Below are 19,241 nucleotides of genomic sequence, written 5' to 3'. Positions count from 1 at the left end.
GTATTTCGTCATGCGTCCCTCTAGCCAATCAGAGACATTGATGTCAACATATTGACACGTATTAAGAGTTCGGCTTTGTTGTGGGATCATTTCAACTCTAGTCCTCTTCTACGTTACAATTGTAGATGAGTATGCTTTCTTAGCTTTGGCCTTCTGCGCCTTTGCTTGACCAATGTTAGGTGTTCTCAGAGGGAAACACACACGCACAGACGGGTGACTTGGACTTACTGAAGGTACTGTTCCAATCAAGTCTGATTGATCCTGTTTTACCTCACTTCAAAAAGTAATGGCTTTTTGAAGTGACACACCTATTTATAGAATTTTATTTCGTCACGCGTCCCTCTAGCCAATCAGAGGCATTGGTGTCAACAAATTGACACGTGTCACGTGGAGCTTGCCCAATGTTAGCTTGGCTAACAATGTTTGCTCACACAAAGCGAAAACATATTCTCCACCTTCGGCGGAGACAATAATGTATTATTATTATCATGACAACATTCATCCAAACTTATTTACTTAATTTCGCAATTGGCAAATAATATGCTAGTTTGATTCTAAATAACACTTTTTTTTGCTATGGTTACCAAAATGAACAGATCTACAGATCTACATCTTGTCGCAATTTGACGTGTTGTGAGCTTGTACATCTGTTTTTACAGGGAAGTGGGCCCTTTATGGGCCCTGAGCAGTGTTGCCATATCTGCTTATTATAAGTGACTTTGGGCTTGTTTTTCTGTAAAGTTGCTTGTAAATATTAGTGAAATATTTCAATTATTATTTTTGAAAATAGCAGATCTACAAGCTCACAATGTGTTGCAAATGCGACGCACTGTGAGCTTGTAGATCGGCTATTTTCAAATAGGTTTAAAGTGCAAATGTCGCTTCTTTTGGGCTTAATTTTTTTCACAGACCTGGCTGCTTATTTCTCTCACAAAATCTGGCAACACTGTCTCAGCAGGCTCGCGACCCTTGAACTCTATGCTCGCAACAGCTCGAGATGCGCGGGGAGAATGAATGCTGTTTGAGTCGAGCTGCCTGCAGGCTGCAGCTCTCACTTCAATAGAAAGTTAGATAAATTGCGTTGCTTTTTTGGATTCATCAAAAATAATTATAAACCGGCTTCAGAGAAGATAAAAGAAAGAAGAAGAAGCGGCGGACATTTTAGGTGAGTGTTGACACACACAGAAATACTATTTATGTAGGCGTTTTAGGCTACTATTACTGTATTGATAATTAAGTGCGTAGGCTGCTGTGTTCGAAGTCAATCACAAGTGACTCATGTCATGACCCAACTCTACACATTTAGTTATTTAATTTGTCTTGATAAAGGGATTATGACAATAATTACAATAAATTATAGTGGGAATATACAATATAATTTATACTATAGGCCACTACTGCTTGCCTGTGTGCCGCTCAAAACTAAATTCAGAATATGACGTCTGTGTGTGTGTGTGTGTGTGTGTGTGTGTGTGTGTGTGTGTGTGTGTGTGTGTGTTATTATTACACATTTCTTTGGCTGCAGTGGCCAAAATGAATGGTTTGCAGCCCTACTAAAAGAGAAAAAGGAACCCAGAGAGAACCATTATGTGTTATGCCCCCCCCCCCCCCCCCCTCCCACAAAGAGAAGAAAACAGTTTGAAGGTAAAGTGATATTGTTTTGTTAAATGTTAAAGTAATCATTGCTTGTTCAGTAACAGGGGTCTCCCAGACTCTCCACCTCTTTAGTAAGCCGAAAATGCATTTCCAGGAATACCAAATTTAACCAATCAGAACTCATACAGGATACAGGATAAATAAGTTACAATTGGAAGTGATGACACAAAGAAGTGGGCATACAAAATTTGAACCCATTTAGACCAGGAACGCATCTGTGTAATTGTTTTGATTTCTTTGGCTAGACCTTTGGCTTCAAAAATAGCAGATCTACAAGCTCATAGCGCGACACCGAGTGGCGCGCTATGAGCATGTAGATCTGCTATTTTTGAAAATCTTTGAATATATATGTTTTAAAGTGAACATTTGTACCTCAAATCTTTTTCCTTTTATGTTCAAAAAACTTTTAGGATTTAGAGAGCATTTTTAGAATCGGCCCCAGGTCTTAATGGGTTAAAGCTGCACTATGTAACTTTCCTCTTCTACCCCGGATTTGAACCCGGTTTCCTGAGCAAGTGCTGTAACCTTTTACCATTGAGCTAATAGAGCCTGCCTGCTTGCTCAGGTGATACATTGAATCTTGACCATCAGATCAAAATTCATGTCAGATCCTGTGTCTAGGTGAGACATGACCTTTGACACTATCTAAATGTGTCAATAGAAGTATAGGGAGACTAAATACAACCACCCCAATTATATAAGTTATATTGTATTATTTGTATTAACATACTCTAACATACAGATTGTATAAGTTATATTGTATTAATATACTCTACGATACATGTTGCATAAAATTACATTTTATTCCACTTTAACTTTCTAACAAAAAACATCTTGTTTTATCCAAAATATATTACTTGCACTACCTTTAGACTCTGACTCGTCTGAATACGGTGGAGATACTGTTGTTCCCCAAGCTATCCACGACGAAATGTCAAGTACAGTCATACCCAGAAGAAGGCCAAAGAGTTGGAGCTGGACCTACAGCATCTTAAAACTAAGTAAGCAATGACTAATGTTAACGAAACAGTTGCATGAGTTTGCTCTTCTCTTTTTGTATATATCGATATGTTGGTTATTTGTTCTCATGTTCTTTTTTACTTAGATCTTGACCACAAATGTTAAAAAAACATTATATAGAAAGCATGTTAAATGGAGTGGACAGATGCTAGGCTCATTATTAAACTGGTATCCTACTAAGGCATACATCAATTCAGTTTTTATTTTTTATTTTTCCGTACCCTGTTCATGCTTTAAGATGCAACAAATTAGAGATTGCAAAACAGAAACTGGAGGAAGGGCCCCAATATAGCTCTGCAGCAAAGCCTGACATCCCTGCTGCAGATAAGCAAACCAGTGACAGCATAGGTGTGTTTAGACAGTGATACTGTTCTACGGAAAATGGTGACAATGTGTACAATATAAGTACTGTGATACTGCCAAAAGGAGCTTAAATATGATTCTCTACATTTTCAGTTGCAACTTCCTCCGTTTCCTCTTCCCCCGAGTCAGACGATTTGGCATCGACACCTGGGATGTTTGACGGCAACGGTGACAAGGTATTGAAGAAACATACTGTGTAGGACAGTGGTTCTTAAAAGTGGGGTTCCACAGTGTCCCCAGCTAAATAAGAAACAGTTATCATTTCAAAAATAGGCAACGTGTCATGATGCATCGTGAGCTTGTAGATCAGCTATGTTTTGCTATTTTTGAACTATTTTTGAACAGTTTTGCCTATGGCATGAAGAAAATAGGGATGCCGGGTGGAAAAGGTTAATTTCACTACTATTTTACCAGCTAGAATGTAATCCAATGACAATGTACTGTATAAGAATTACTTCAACTCTCCCCACCTACAGTATAGACAGTTGTAGAATTCTGTACTAAATGTAATCCAACAATTAACATCTTCTCTATTGGAGGTCCATGGCACCAACTCTTTTCTAAATGGGTCCACATTTGGGGGTCCTTGAAAATGTAATTTCTTTACAGTAAATTCTGTTTGAAGTGGGCCTGCTTTTGTCAAAAATGAGTCTGAAATGTCATGGTAAAATGTTTTTTAATTTCTAAAACATGTGTTGTTTTCTTCTGTTTCAGGTCCACATTGGCTCTGGTGTGTGGCTCGAAAAGGAGATCTGGAAGATGGTGGCAGCAAACACCAAGGACTCCCTGTTCATGAAGGAGCTTGCTGTTGCCATTTTGGACAACAACCCTGAAGACCATGCAGGAGCCTTACAAAGAATGCCCCACTAGCAAGGGGGAGGCCAAACCCCCCTGACCGCAGGACTCAGAAGAGGTATGTTTACTGAGGGGTGGGGGGGTTCATTATGACTTGATCTCATAATTCAATCTGCTCTGTGCATGACTGTAGTTCTCTTTTCCAGAAGGTGGAATTCCCGTTAGCGTTACCTGTTCAGTTTTTCATACCTTCATTTGGTTGTCTCAGCAGCATACTGTTTCAACCAGAAACACATATGGAGATGTTGGTTGTTTCCAATTTATATCTGCTGCCGAGCCAATCAAATGAAGCTATGAAAAACTGATCGGGAAACGGGAATGTCACCTTCTGGAAAAGAGATTAAGAGATTAAGCTTATTAATCAATCATAAAAGAAAATACTCTATTGTAATAAAATCGATTTTATGGCTGAAAGAAATGCCGATCTACAAGCTTGCAACTCGTTGGACGTGTTGTGAGCTTGTAGATCAAAAAAGTAATCAATAGAATAATCGCAAGTAGAATAATTGGTAGTGGCAGCCCTACATGCATGTTTGGCAGGGGTAGCTTTTTCCCCCAAATTGTTGTTGTCCATTGTAGCCATCTGACTTATTGCCTGCCCACTGTCCACCCACCTTTTTCATTCAAATGCATGTTTTCTAACTGAACTGAAACACGGGGTTAAAAAAACACTTCACCCCATTTTCAACTCATCTTCATATAATTGGTCCTCACTAATACACATTTTAAGATGGCACCATTTATGTCTACTCACTCTGTGTTTCGTTGATAGGTCGTGGACAGTTTAGAAACCTGCCTACCTTTGACATCATCGGTAGGCAGGTTTGGTCATTTAGAACAACTTTATTTGTTCATTATTAATGCAAGAACAATGGCTTCTACTTCTGCATGCAAACTTTCCAGGTAGAGACACACTGTAGTTTCTATTAGCTTGGAATCTCCATTGGTGATGTCACTGGTAGGCAGGTTTCTGAACTGTCCACATTCCACCAATGAGTGGCAGAACGAGTAGACAGAAATGGTGCCATTGTATAATGAACATTAGCGAGGATCAGTTAGTTATATGAAGATAAGGTTGAAAATGGGTGAAGTTTAAGTTACTTTAAGTTTTTCTCAAAACATCACAATTCATTTAACTCACCCCATGCAGTATATTGCTAATTATATTTGTTTTATTGTTGGGGGTTCTTGTTTGTTTTCTTTCAGACTGTTTCCATTGGTGGCTGCAGGGGCAGAACATTCTCACAAAGAGGAAGGCCATGGACCATGGCCAGGACATCAATAGAAAGGACAAGAAATTGTGTGTCTGTGTAGGGGGGGGGTTGATATGGGGGTAATGCTTTATAGCGCCACCAGCAGGCCGATTTTTGCAAGACACATTTTTGGCTGCAACTTTACAGATGTTTTCCAAACATCACACACATCGGTATACAGTATCTCCATAGTCATGTAATCAAGACGGATCTGTCCGATTTTTCATATTCTCTCACTCTTTTCCAGTCATTTGAACACTGTGTGTGTGTTAGTGTGTTCCTCAGGTTGAAGTTCATGTATTTATGTGTTTATTTATACATTTATTTGTTATTTAAATGTTGTTTTTGAGGGTTTTTTATAAGTGTTTAATAAATTATTGTTATGTATGAAATTGATACATGATTATTTATGACTTTGTGGATTTTGCTCACTTTTATATAGGCTACTGTAGGCTACTGTTTTTTAAATATACCACGTGCTGTGGGCACCTGGCTGAAATTCACCATGATCATGCATCCTCTCCAGCAAAGTTGGTCACTGCATATCCAGAATACACCTGAATACACATAAATACCAGATAGCAGCTTAAACCAGCTTAAACCAGCTACCAGCTAAACCATCATAAACACCAGCTACCAGCTTAAACCAGCTAAACCATCATAAATACCAGCTACCAGCTTAAACCAGCTAAACCATCAAAAATACCAGCTACCAGCTTAAACCAGCTAAACCATCAAAAATACCAGCTACCAGCTTAAACCAGCTAAACCATCATAAATACCAGCTACCAGCTTAAACCAGCTAAACCATCAAAAATACCAGCTACCAGCTTAAACCAGCTACCAGTTTAAACCAGCAAAACCTACCACCTTAAGCTGGTCAACCACCAAGACCAGCTTAAGGTGTGTTTTGGACGTCCAAAACACACCTTAAGGTGGTCAACCACCAAGACCAGCTAAAACCAGCTGGTCCAGCTTAGGCTGGTCTAAGCTGTTTTTTTCAGCAGGGCCATCTCTCTCTCCCCATTTCCTGTCAGCCTACTGTCCTGTCAATAAAGGTTGGGTAACAATCCCCAAAACAAATCTTTAAAAATCTCTCATAACTACAGCTGATTCAGAACGCTGCCACTCAAGTCTTTAGTAATTCAAAGAAAATTGAGCATATCAGTTCTTAAATCTTAACACTGGCTCCCTGTATGTCAAAAAGTCAATTTCAAAATTCTACTGGTCTATAAAGCATGGTCTAGACGGGCATCTGATCTTATTTGATATCATGAACCATCCAGACCTCTATGGTCATCTGGGAAAGGTTTGCATTATGACCCTAGAATAAAAACGTAGCAAGGGGAATCAGCAGTCAGTTTAATGTGCCACATATCTGTTACAGACTCCCTGAAACCCCCCCCCTTTCCCTATATTTGCAGTGATGGGAGCAGTAATTGGCCAGTTTATTTCTATTGTTGGTGTGCCCCACCCCTTCACTCTGATTGGGCCATCAGGGCCCTCTGTTAGTATTTAACAAGAGTTTGTTCTGCTTGGTTGGTGGTGCCACTTCAATCTTTGCTAGTTGTTAAGAGCTGAACTTCTCTTTCCTGCACTAGCAGATATTTAGTTTTGGTTCTACTTGTGTGCTTAATTTTACTAGATGTTCTGGCTCTAAGTCAGTTAACCGACATCTGTCTCGTTTTTTTCCAGTCTACTTTGAAGAAAGTTTGGAGTTATGGCTTTACTAAAAACAATGAAGTCCTTGATCAACCAGAGACTATCTGCAGCTGCTGAAGAGATATTTGGGATCGTTGGAGGAATTCTAAAAGAGTACGAGGATGAAGCTTTTCCATCAAGAAACTGACCGCCAACGCAGACTACTGGATATGGTTTTAAAACCAATCATCAAATTACACAGAGCAGGTTGGTAAAACCACTACACTGTCAAAAAATTGTTAGACTTTTTAAACGGTTGTTTTAAAAAAAACTCAATAAAGTAAACTAGGAAAAAAATTCAGCATGCTGTTTTGAGTAATTTTTTTAGGTTGAATTGGCAATAGTTAATAGCATTATAGTTGTAGTGGCCTACTTTTAGTCTGGCCTTAAACAAAGATTAGATGGGGGAGTAAGGATGCTGAATATACTGATTAAGTGTTTATTTTGCTGAATAAGTACTGATTATGTATTATGATAGACTGATTAGATAATGAGTCTGTTGGTTCAACCACTTGAACTCCAGCATCCCTATTCTGAAGGAACATTAGCTAAAAATGGCCGATCTACAAGTTCACAATGAGTTGCATTGTGAGCCTGTAACCCTCGTCAGTTTCACTAAAACTGGAGTGTTTAAGTTGTTGAAATGGTTGCAAAGATCACATGCAATTTGGGTAGCAAGGACATGTTTATGGATAAGACATTAAGCTGTTTTGATGTAATAAACAGTTAAAAAGTTTGTCATTTCACACTGGAATCAAAACAAACATACAGAACTGATTAAACAATGCAACGCTGCAAATTTCTCTTGACCATTACAAAGACACGTGTGGAACCACTGCATGATAAAGTGTAGTTAACACTCAAAACATTTAATTGTTTTTCCATTATTGTATTGTATCTTTTACCTAGACGTCCTGCTCTGCCCTGAACCAGAGTCTCCACAGATTAAAGAGGAACAACAGGAGAGGAGCCTCAGTCTGGTCCAGGAGGAACCAGAGTCTCCACAGGTTAAAGATGAACAACAGGAGAGGAGCCTCAGTCTGGTGCAGGAGGAACCAGAGTCTCCACAGATTAAAGAGGAACAGCAAGAGAGGAGCCTCAGTCTGGTCCAGGAGGAACCAGAGTCTCCACAGATTAAAGAGGAACAGCAGGAGAGGAGCCCTAGTCTGGTCCAGGAGGAACCAGAGGCTCCACAGATTAGAGAGGTACAGGAGAAGCTAAAAGGACAAAAGGAGGCTGATGGGTCAAAAGAGAAATTACTAGCAGTGAAAAGTCAAGATGATGACAACCTGGAGACAGAGCCTGTAGCCAGCACCTCAACTGAACATATGAAAACACAAGTGTATGTAGAGGACTGTGGAACATCAAAACCAACACACACAGGGGAAAAGCCCTTTACTTGCACAGTTTGTGGTAAAGGTTGTAGTCAAATGGGTGACCTAAAAATACACATGAGAACACACACAGGGGAAAAGCCCTTTACTTGCACAGTTTGTGGTAAAGGGTGCAGTCAAATGGGTGACCTAAAAATACACATGAGAACACACACAGGGGAAAGGCCCTTTAAATGCACAGTTTGTGGTAAAGGATGTGTTCACAGGGGACATCTGAAAACGCACATGAGGACTCATACAGGGGAAAAGCCCTTTACTTGCACAGTTTGTGGTAAAGGATGTAGTCGAATGGGTGTTCTAAAAATACACATGAGAACACACACAGGGGAAAAGCCCTGTACTTGCACAGTTTGTGGTAAGGGATGTAGTCAAATGTCTGGTCTAAAAAAACACATGAGAACACACACAGGGGAAAAGCCCTTTGCGTGTACAGTTTGTTGCAAAATCTTTAGTCAAAGTGGTCATCTAAAAACACACATGAGGACACATACATAGGAAAAAAATGCTTATGGATGAGAGTACTTTTTCAAAGAAGGCATTTGAGGTGACATTATTATGACCATCTTAGTCCAAGCTCATACAGGGGAAAAGACCTATACTTGCACGACGAGCGGCAAAGGCTTAAGTCAAATTGGTATCTAAAACAAATACTGTAAAAAATATATGGACAAAGCCAGCCCGGTTGGTCTCCAGTGGCGTACGCACCATAGAGGCAGGGCAGGCGGCCGCCTGCCCAACTAAAATCTCACCTCCCCTAGAAAAGAAAAAGTAAAAGACCGAAAAAAATCCAAACAGAATAGTGGCTGTCGGACCATTAGCCCGCCTCCTCGTCCATTCACGCAGGCAGGCAGCTAATCACCACCGTATCCATTCAGCAGAGCGACGTCGCCTATAGTGATGCAAATGTAGCCTTTGTCTTCATGGGTGCTAGGAGTACCAGGGGTGGGGGTCTGGGCCATCACCTGTACTCACCTGGCATAAAAGGGGCTCTGAGAGCAGCTTGAGCCATTCATTACTAAACTACAACATGAAGAGACCACTGCTGAAGAATTTTGCCTTAACAGTTGTGTCCCATCCCTTAGTCGTACTGTGATGATGGGAAAACGATGACAACATAATTGTAGTAGTGGACATGAAGTGAGTCCATTATGTTACCTGACAATCTTTCAGATTGACCAGTTTTCAGATTGGCCAGCTTTACTTTTGATTGATTTATTGATTGAATACTTTGTTAAGAATTTGCAAAAAATACAGAGGTACAGTTACACAATAATGCTAAAAGGATAACACAAAAAGCCCTGCATAATACATGACACACAAAGGCATGTTTGTGTTTAATGCTTTACTGGAAATATCTATCAAAGAAGCCATCCAAGTAGACGCATGATATCACACACAGATATTAATTGATTCTAATCCAGGATGACAATCACAAGTCATAAATACTGATGCAGAGGAATCATGTAATCTGACAATAACATAATTCATAAGTAAATTCAATTAACTCAATATGTGTCTGTGTTTATTCTCAGTATTGTGTGTATGGAAACTGTTTTAATTTCCCACGTGCAGTTGATTTGAATGCATACACTCACCATGGTGTACTATCAAATGATTGTGTTATGTGTAATCTGCTAAAACATATGGGGACTGATAGAGAAGGGTCCCGCCTTAGTTCATGCGGTCATAGAATGAGCACACCTGGAGATGAAATGTAAATGCTATTGAATAATACATTAATTTGTGTCTCCAAAAAATATTATCTGACACATTTACAATGTATTGTCAGCTTATAGATTGGCTATTTTCGTCATCTACAACACATTGTAAAATAGGGCTTGGTACATTAAATCATGAATTTAACCTCTAAACAATGAATAAACTCACAGCATGTCACATTAGTTTTTTAAACAGGAGTGTTAATCTAAAGATTGTTATGAGTTTATTTCCTGGCTAGACAACACCTGATCTTTTGGGTGTCAAGCTGAAAAGATTTGGTAACTCAGAAGTGGGCACTGCATATTAGCATTAAAATGCCCCTGTCAGCTTATCATGTATTTCACTGCATATGTATATCAACATTACACCTTAGTTAAAGTTGTACAATGCAGAATCACAAATAACGATTTTTAGCAACCTCTGCTGGTCACTACCGTCACTGCATACAATTTCCCTAGTCCTCGATTACCCAGAATTCCATTCGTTTTCACCGGAAGCCGGAAGCGTTTCAAAAAGCGATCTTTTAATTGTTTTATACTATCTACGGATCGTTTCTCTTAGCCAGTGGAGCATTAGTTACCATGAGCTGTGCTTTCTTTTTCTGTTCTTTTTCGATCTTCCAATCCTACATTATCTTAAAATCAGCGTGAGGTTCCTTTTTGTTAATAGCGCGGTAGTTCCTGGCCAAACAGGAAACCGTTGCGGTAGTTCCTGAGGACGTCGGCCACGACGTCATGACGTTGGCCAGGAACGTCATTTTCCCGGGAAAGTCCCCCCCGTACACGTTCAATAGAAAATATATAAATAAAAGGCTTCCGGGGGTGAAATTCACGGAGTGGGTGTTGTGAAACTTTTGCCACTCGCAAAAGATATACAATTTAACTTTAGTTTTGTTGAAAACGTTACCTAGTATTACTTTAAACAAAGAACGAGCTAAAAAGTGTCATCTTTTATTACCCAATATTGTTCTAATCATGTCATCTTTTATTTTCCAGTATTGTTCTAATCTTGCCAACACATTGTAAAATAGGGCTTGGTACATTAAATCATGAATTTAACCTCTAAACAATGAATAAGCTCACAGCATGTCACATTAGTTTTTTAAACAGGAGTGTTAATCTAAAGATTGTTATGAGTTTATTTCCTGGCTAGACAACACCTGATCTTTTGGGTGTCAAGCTGAAAAGATTTGGTAACTCAGAAGTGGGCAAACATGTCTTTCAGATTGACAAATTGGTTGATGGACTATTGAGTCAGTTCTGTAATAATTAGAATAAAAAACAAAAATCACACAGTCTGCTTTCCATTCACTCTCAAGCTGACTGATTTGAATGTGTGAAACCCAGTGAATCAAACGATAGGAGTGGCACACTGCATATTAGCATTAAAATGCCCCTGTCAGCTTATCATGTATTTCACTGCATATGTATATCAACATTACACCTTAGTTAAACAAAGAACGAGCTAAAAAGTGTCATCTTTTATTACCCAATATTGTTCTAATCATGTCATATTTTATTTTCCAGTATTGTTCTAATCTTGCCATCTTTTAATTGTTCATATCAGGTCAGTGGGTGTTATTTTCCTTTATGTATGTTCCTTTGTGTCAACATAGAAATCTACTTGGCTGTATCACCAGAAGGCTAATGGTCCAAAGAAACACATCAACTATTGGATACAACAAGTGTCCTCAATTAAACAAAGACAAAAGGACTAAAACAAATCTTAAAAAATCAGATGACTGCAGCAACCTTCATGCATACACACACATAAGCGTTTGCAATTGAGAAGACACACACACACACACACACACACACACACACACACACACACACACACACACACACACACACACACACACACACACACACACACACCCCTTTGTCCTGACCTTATGCAGTCTCAATGTCACAGCACAGTATTAATGACAATTAATACTGAACCCCCACACACACACACACACACACACACACGCACGCACACAACAGGGGGTCCTCAGAGATACTACAGGGGTATTGCCAAATCTTTGTTTTTTTTTACATTAGCCACTTTAACCCTAGCATCCCTATTCTTAGGGGAACATTGGCTGAAAATATCCAGTTAAGTCATTAATGTAAAAATTAAAACGTTTTGGTCCTAAGACGGAACCTTGGGGGACCCTACATTCAATAATCATATACTCAGATGTGTTACCAGCATACTGCACATACTGTTGTCTTATATCTAAATAACTTCTCATCCAGTCAAGCACCATTCCTCTCATACCATATGTATATAGCTTAGAAATGAAAATAGAGTGATCCAAAGTGTCAAAAGCCTTCTTTAAATCGATAAATACCCCTATTGTATATTTATTTAGGTGTGTTGATGTTGTTATTTCTTCTATTATGTTCATTAGAGCTGTTGCTGTGGACCTATTTTGTCGAATGCCATATTGGTTCTCACTCAACAATTGATGTTTTTCAATAAAGCTATAAAATGTTTGCGCAAAGAGCTTTTCCAGCTATTTGGAAAATTGTGAAAGCAATGACACCGGTCTGTAGTTATTGAAGCTATGTTTATCGCCTGTTTTAAAAAGTGGAATAATTTTTGCAACCTTCATTCTATTCTGCATAATGTATATCAACATTACACCTTAGTTCAACAAAGAACAAGCTAAAAAGTATCTGTTCTTAAATCTTAACACTGGCTCCCTGTATGTCAAAAAGTCAAATTTAAAATATATAAAGCACGTTTTTGTTTGACATCTGATCTTGTGCGGCATCATGAACCATCCAGACCTCTATGCTTAAATGTCTGGAAATACACATTAACATGAATCCAACAGAAAAGATAATGTGTAAAATGAACAAAAACATAAATTTACACAACACTGATGATAGTGCTGTCAAACAGGTCTATGAAGCTATCTATGAAAACAGTTTAATCTGCAACACAATGTTATACAATATGTAGTGGAGGGGTCCCTGCTTCATCTCTCTCAGCTAAGGGGTCCTTGGCCTGAAAAATGTTGAAGACCCCTGCTATTGACAGAGAGATTTATTAAAATGTTGGTCCTTCCTCCTTTTATATGCCATATCTTTTAAAAGCCTTAAATGGTTGTTGGTGCAATTCCAACTCCAATTGGTGTAGTCAGTCAGTAGTGTTTGTATGTATTTGGTAACTTCTATTTTGTCCATTTGGTTACATAAGATTGTTATGAGTTTATTTCCTGGCAAGACAACACATGATCTTTTGGGTGTCAAGCTGAACAGATTTGGTTACTCAGAAGTGGGCAAACATGTCTTTCAGATTGACAAATTGGTTGATGGACTATTGAGTCAGTCCTGTAATAATTCGAATAAATTACAAAAAACAACAATTCACACTGTCTGCTTTCCATTCACTCTCAAGCTGACTGATTTGAATGTGTGAAACCCAGTGAATCAAACGATAGGAGTGGCACACTAAATATTAGCATTACAATGCCCCAGTCAGCTGATCATGTATTTCACTGCATACATATTAACATATATCAACATTACACCTTAGTTAAACAAAGAAAAAGCTAAAAAGTGTCAGCTTTTAATTTTCCAGTATTGCATTTTTTTAATTGTTCATATCAGGTCAGTGGGTTATTTTCCTTTATTTATGTTCCTTTCTTCTTGGCCGTATCACCAGACGACTAATGGTACAATAGAAACACTGAGAAAATGTATCAAACAAATCAACAATTGGATTATACCACAAAACGGAAGTAATTGTTTTGGAGGCAAGGACGAAGGATTAAAAGTCAGAGCTCAGTTTCAAACCTTGATGTAGTTCATGGACTCAGAACCTTAACCAGCCACATTAGTACCATCAAAGTCACAATAAATGACTTATGCAAAACAGGGATCTAAAAAGCGTTTTTATTATTTTATAAAACCATTTATTAATCTTCAGTAGATGTGACTACTGTAATGGTGTTATTACAGATCTCCCTACAAATCTATGAGATGGCCTGGACTGCTAGCATAGCGGTCCAGTTCGAGTCCCGATCCTTAGCTCCTGGCCTTAGCTGCATGTCTCTCCCCATTTCCTGTCAGCCTACTGTTCTGTCAAAAAAGGTTGGGTAAAAATCCCCAAAACAAATCTTTAAGAATCTATCAGATAACTGCAGCTGATTCGGAACGCTGCTACTCAAGTCTTTAGTAATTCAAAGAAAATGGAGCATATCAGTTCTTAAATCTTAACACTGGCTCCCTGTATGTTAAAAAGTCAATTTTAAAATTCTACTGGTCTATAAAGCATGGTCTAGGACTCTAGGGCATCTGATCTTGTTTGATATCATGAACCATCCAGACCTCTATGGTCATCTCAAGGTTTGCATCATGAGGAAACACTACCCTTCCTCTTTGCCTGGCCTACTTAACTAACTAGTTGTACGAACGCTTGTTTTATTGTTGTATTGTTGTATTGGATCTTGTTTAGTCGATACAATTAATTGTTTTAGCTCCTGCTCATTTGACTTTACTATTTTGTCTCATCCGTTTAAGGAAATAGGTAGCTGATATATTGCACTTCTACCTTAGCGCTAGGTATACTCTTGGTTGCTTGTTTTTGCAGAAAAATAACTTAAGACTTCTGGTTATCAGTAGTTTTCGTTCCCTACCTATGTTGAATGCAATTATTGTAAGTCACTTTGGATAAAAGCGTCTGCTAAATGGCTGTAATAGAATAAAAACGTAGCAAGGGGAATCAGCAGTCAGTTTAATGTCTTAATACAGACTCCCTGAAAACTACTACTATCTCTACTCTGCTATTTTAAATAACAGCTACGATTATAATTATTTTGTCCTTTTATAATGTTTCCATAGTTTAATGTTTTGTATAAAGCACATTGCATTGCCTTGTTGTTGAAATGTGCTTACAAATAAACTTTATCCATTCCAATAGAATACTGTAGGACAGCTCATGGGGCTTAAATTATTTTTGAACATTGTCATTGAGGAGACAGTGATGGGAGCAGTAATTTGGTCAGTTTTGTTCTATTGTTGGTGTGCCCCACCCCCTCACTCTGATTGGGCCATCAGGGCCCTCTGTTAGTATTTAACAAGAGTTTGTTCTGCTTGGTGCCACTTCAATCTCTGCTAGTTGTTAAGAGCTGAACTTCTCTTTCCTGCACTAGCTGAAGCAGTCAGATATTTTGTTTTGGTTCTAATTGTGTGCTTAATTTTACTAGATGTTCTGGCTCTAAGTCAGTTAACCGACATCTGTCTAGGTTTTTTTTTCAGTCTACTTTGAAGAAAGTTTGGAGTTATGGCTTTACTACAAACAATGAAGTCCTTGATCAACCATAGACTATCTGCAGCTGCTGAAGAGATATTTGGGATCGTTGGAGGAATTCTGAAAGAGTACGAGGATGAAGCTTTCCACATCAAGCAAGAAACTGACCGCCAACGCAGACTATTGGATATGGTTTTAAAACCAATCATCAAATTACACAGAGCAGGTTGGTAAAACCACTACACTGTCAAAAATCTGTTTTGAATTGTTTGACCTTTTTTAAACGGTTGTTTAAAAAAACACTCAATAAAGTAAACTAGAAAAAGTAAGCATGCTGTGTTGAGTCATATTTTTTTAGGTTGAATTGGCAATAGTTAATAACATTATAGTTGTAGTGGCCTACTTTTAGACAAAGATTAGAGGGGGGAGTAAGGATGCTGAATATACTGATTAAGTGTTTATTTTGCTGAATAAGTACTGATTATGTATTATGATAGACTGATTAGATAATGAGTCTGTTGGTTCAACCACTTGAACTCCAGCATCCCTATTCTGAAGGAACATTAGCTAAAAATGGCCGATCTACAAGTTCACAATGAGTTGCATTGTGAGCCTGTAACCCTCGTCAGTTTAACTAAAACTGGAGTGTTTAAGTTGTTGAAATGGTTGCACAGATCATATGCAATTTGGGTAGCAAGGACATGTTTATGGATAAGACAGTTAAAAAGTTTGTAATTTCACACTGGAATCAAAACAAACTACAGAACTGATTAAAAACTGCAACGCTGCAACGCTGCAATTTTCTCTTGACCATTACAAAGACACGTGTGGAACCACTAGTGTAGTTAACACTCAAACATGTAATTGTTTTTCCATAATTGTATTGTATCTTTTACCTAGACGTCCTGCTCCTCCCCGTGTGTAACGAGGAGATTTCTCCTGAGCAGCAGAAGACGAGCCCCAGTCTGGTCCAGGAGGAACCAGAGTCTCCACAGATTAAAGAGGAACAGCAGGAGAGGAGCCTCAGTCTGGTGCAGGAAGAACCAGAGTCTCCACAGGTTAAAGAGGAACAACAGGAGAGGAGCCTCAGTATGGTCCAGGAGGAACCAGAGTCTCCACAGATTAAAGAGGAACAGCAGGAGAGGAGCCTCAGTCTGGTGCAGGAAGAACCAGAGTCTCCACAGGTTAAAGAGGAACAACAGGAGAGGAGCCTCAGTATGGTCCAGGAGGGACCAGAGTCTCCACAGATTAAAGAGGAACAGCAGGAGAGGAGCCTCACTCTGGTGCAGGAAGAACCAGAGTCTCCACAGATTAAAGAGGAACAACAGGAGGGGAGCCCCAGTCTGGTCCAGGAGGAACCGGAGTCTCCACAGATTAAAGAGGAACAGCAGGAGAGAAGCCTCAGTCTGGTCCAGGAGGAACCAGAGGCTCCACAGATTAAAGAGGAACAGGAGAAGCTACTTCAAGGACAAAAGGAGGCTGATGGGCCAAAAGAGACATTACTAGTGGTGAAAAGTGCAGATGATGATGACAACCTGGAGACAGAGCCTGTAGCCAGCACCTCAACTGAACACATGAAAACACAAGTGTATGTAGAGGACTGTGGAACATCAAAACCAACCGGTGATGACCAGCACCTCTCTCCACACTGTTCTGAATCTGACACTGAAGACAGTGGTGACTGGGAGACCAGGGAAGATCATTCAGATTTAAGCACACGCAAGACACAAAATGTGGAAGGACAAATAATGTCTTTGAGCAACAAGCTATGCCAAAACCTCAAATCACCAAAACAAAGTCGCCCCATGAGGAGTCACACAGGGAAGAAAATATTTAGTTGTGCAGATTGTGGCAAAATGTTTAATCAAAAGCTACGTTTGAAGGAGCACACATGGATTCATACCGGAGAAAAGCCATATACTTGTAAAATGTGTGACAAAGGCTTTAGTCAAATAGGTAGTCTGAAAATACACATGGGGACTCATACAGGGGAAAGACCCTTTACTTGCACAGTTTGTGGAAAAGGCTGGGATAAAAAAGCAAATCTAAAAACACATATGATAGTACATACAGGAGAAAAGCCCATCACATGTACAGTTTGTGGAATAGGTTGTAGCCATAAGAGTGACCTAACCAAACACATGAGGACTCATACAGGGGAAAAGCCCTATACTTGTACAGTGTGTGAAAAAGGCTGGGCTGATGTGGGAAATCTAAAAGCACATATGAGAACACACACAGGGGAAAAGCCATTTACTTGTAAAGTGTGTGGCAAAGGCTTTAGTTCAAGGAGTTATCTAAAAACACACATGAGGACTCATACAGGGGAGAAGCCCTTTACTTGCACAGTTTGTGGTAAAGGATGTCTTCACATGGAAAATCTGAAAATGCATATGAGAACACACACAGGGGAAAAGCCCTTTAAATGCACAGTTTGTGGTAAAAGATGGATTCACATGAAAAATCTGAAAATGCACATGAAAACACACACAGGGGAAAAGCCCTTTAAATGCACAGTTTGTGGTAAAGGATGTGTTCACATGGCAAATCTGAAAAAGCACATGAGAACACACACAGGGGAAAAGCCCTTTACTTGCACAGTTTGTGGTAAAGGATGTAGTCAAATGGGTGATCTAAAAACACACATGAGAACACACACAGGGGAAAAGCCCTTTACTTGCACAGTTTGTGGTAAAGGATGTAGTCAAATGGGTGTTCTAAAAACACACATGAGGACTCATACAGGGGAAAAACCCTTTGCGTGTACAGTTTGTTGCAAAATCTTTAGTCAAAGTGGTAATCTAAAAAAACACATGAGGACACATATATAGGAAAAAAATGTTATGGATGAGTACTTTTTCAAAGAAGGCATTTGAGGTGACATTATTATGACCATCTTACTCCACGCTCATACAGGGAAAAAGCCCTTACTTGCACGACGAGCGGCAAAGGCTTAAGTCAAATTGGTATCTAAAACAAAGACTGTAAAAATATATGGACAAAGCCAGCCCGGTTGGTTTCTACAGACCGTTTTGATGGTAAATTGTCTGCCATCTTTGAACTTACGGCCCTGAAATGGAACTGGAAACGACTGCTATTGGCTGCAACCACATCGAGGGCGCGTCTTCACTCTGTAGAACCAGTAGAAGCGCTAGAAACACACCCTACTTCATCATTAATTTGATCAAATCAATGGGACCATAATTTACTGAACGCATATCATGATGATGTAAAACAATACTTTAAACTAGCGATTGAAAAGTGTTTATGAAAATGTTTACTAAGGTAATAAGATCAAGTGTAAAGTCCTGCCAAAACCTCATTCACTAGTTTTGAGAGCACATTTTCCTGCAGTCTTCACTACCTTGCATGAGGTGAAATAGCAACATCTGCTGGGCCATTAGAACTACATGGTTTAAGAGAACCCGGACATGAGGTTCAATTCCAAGGCTGATCTAATAGCAGGCATGAGGACACACACAGAGGAAAACAACCTTTAGTTGCAGCGAATCCTCTGGTCAAAATACACATCGAGAGAAGATGTTTATTGATGAGTCATTCTTTTTTCAAATAAGACATTTGAGTTGATGCCTTATTATGACTATTCTAGTCCAGAATGACAGCTTCCCTGTTGATTATTACTCATTTGTACCAGAGTCAGTTAATTTGAAATGCATACATTCAACATGCTGGACTACAATGATTTGTGTTGTTTTTTTATTGATTTGTTCATTGTTAATCTAGTAACGGCAATAATTGACTCTGTTGTGCCTGTAAAAAAACAACAACTATGTTTATATTTCTCAAATAAAGGTTTCAAAACTACTGGTCTTTTTTATGTGCTCATTACAGAAAGGTCAGTAAAGGCCACAATATGTGTTTCACCTCCTTTCATTCTTTCTGGAAATATTGTACTTGCCCCGCTACTACTGTGAACAATACAGTAACAAGAACAGCTTCATTTTACAGATTGCATACCAAACTATTACTGCAAGGGACATGATAGGAGTATTAATTTTACAGTCTATTCAAC

The 19,241-nt window shown here is 39.0% G+C and overlaps 1 protein-coding gene across 1 annotated transcript; it reads left to right on the top strand.

The window, feature by feature from the left end:
* Positions 1–1,047: 1,047 nt before the first annotated feature.
* On the top strand, positions 1,048–5,543 carry LOC308087157 (uncharacterized protein). Its single transcript, XM_080430870.1, has 6 exons — positions 1,048–1,165; positions 1,526–1,644; positions 2,529–2,657; positions 3,133–3,215; positions 3,754–3,952; positions 5,101–5,543. The coding sequence occupies exons 3-5, from the start codon at positions 2,588–2,590 to the stop codon at positions 3,907–3,909; spliced, it is 309 nt and encodes a 102-aa protein (XP_080286996.1). The 5' UTR covers positions 1,048–1,165; positions 1,526–1,644; positions 2,529–2,587; the 3' UTR covers positions 3,910–3,952; positions 5,101–5,543.
* The last annotated feature ends 13,698 nt before the right edge of the window (positions 5,544–19,241 follow it).

The sequence above is a fragment of the Gymnoscopelus braueri genome (genome assembly GCF_963280865.1).
Source record: "Gymnoscopelus braueri genome assembly, chromosome: 6".
Lineage (NCBI taxonomy): Eukaryota > Metazoa > Chordata > Actinopteri > Myctophiformes > Myctophidae > Gymnoscopelus > Gymnoscopelus braueri.
Note: the sequence above shows the minus strand (reverse complement) of the source record. Positions and strands in the feature narration are given on the sequence as shown.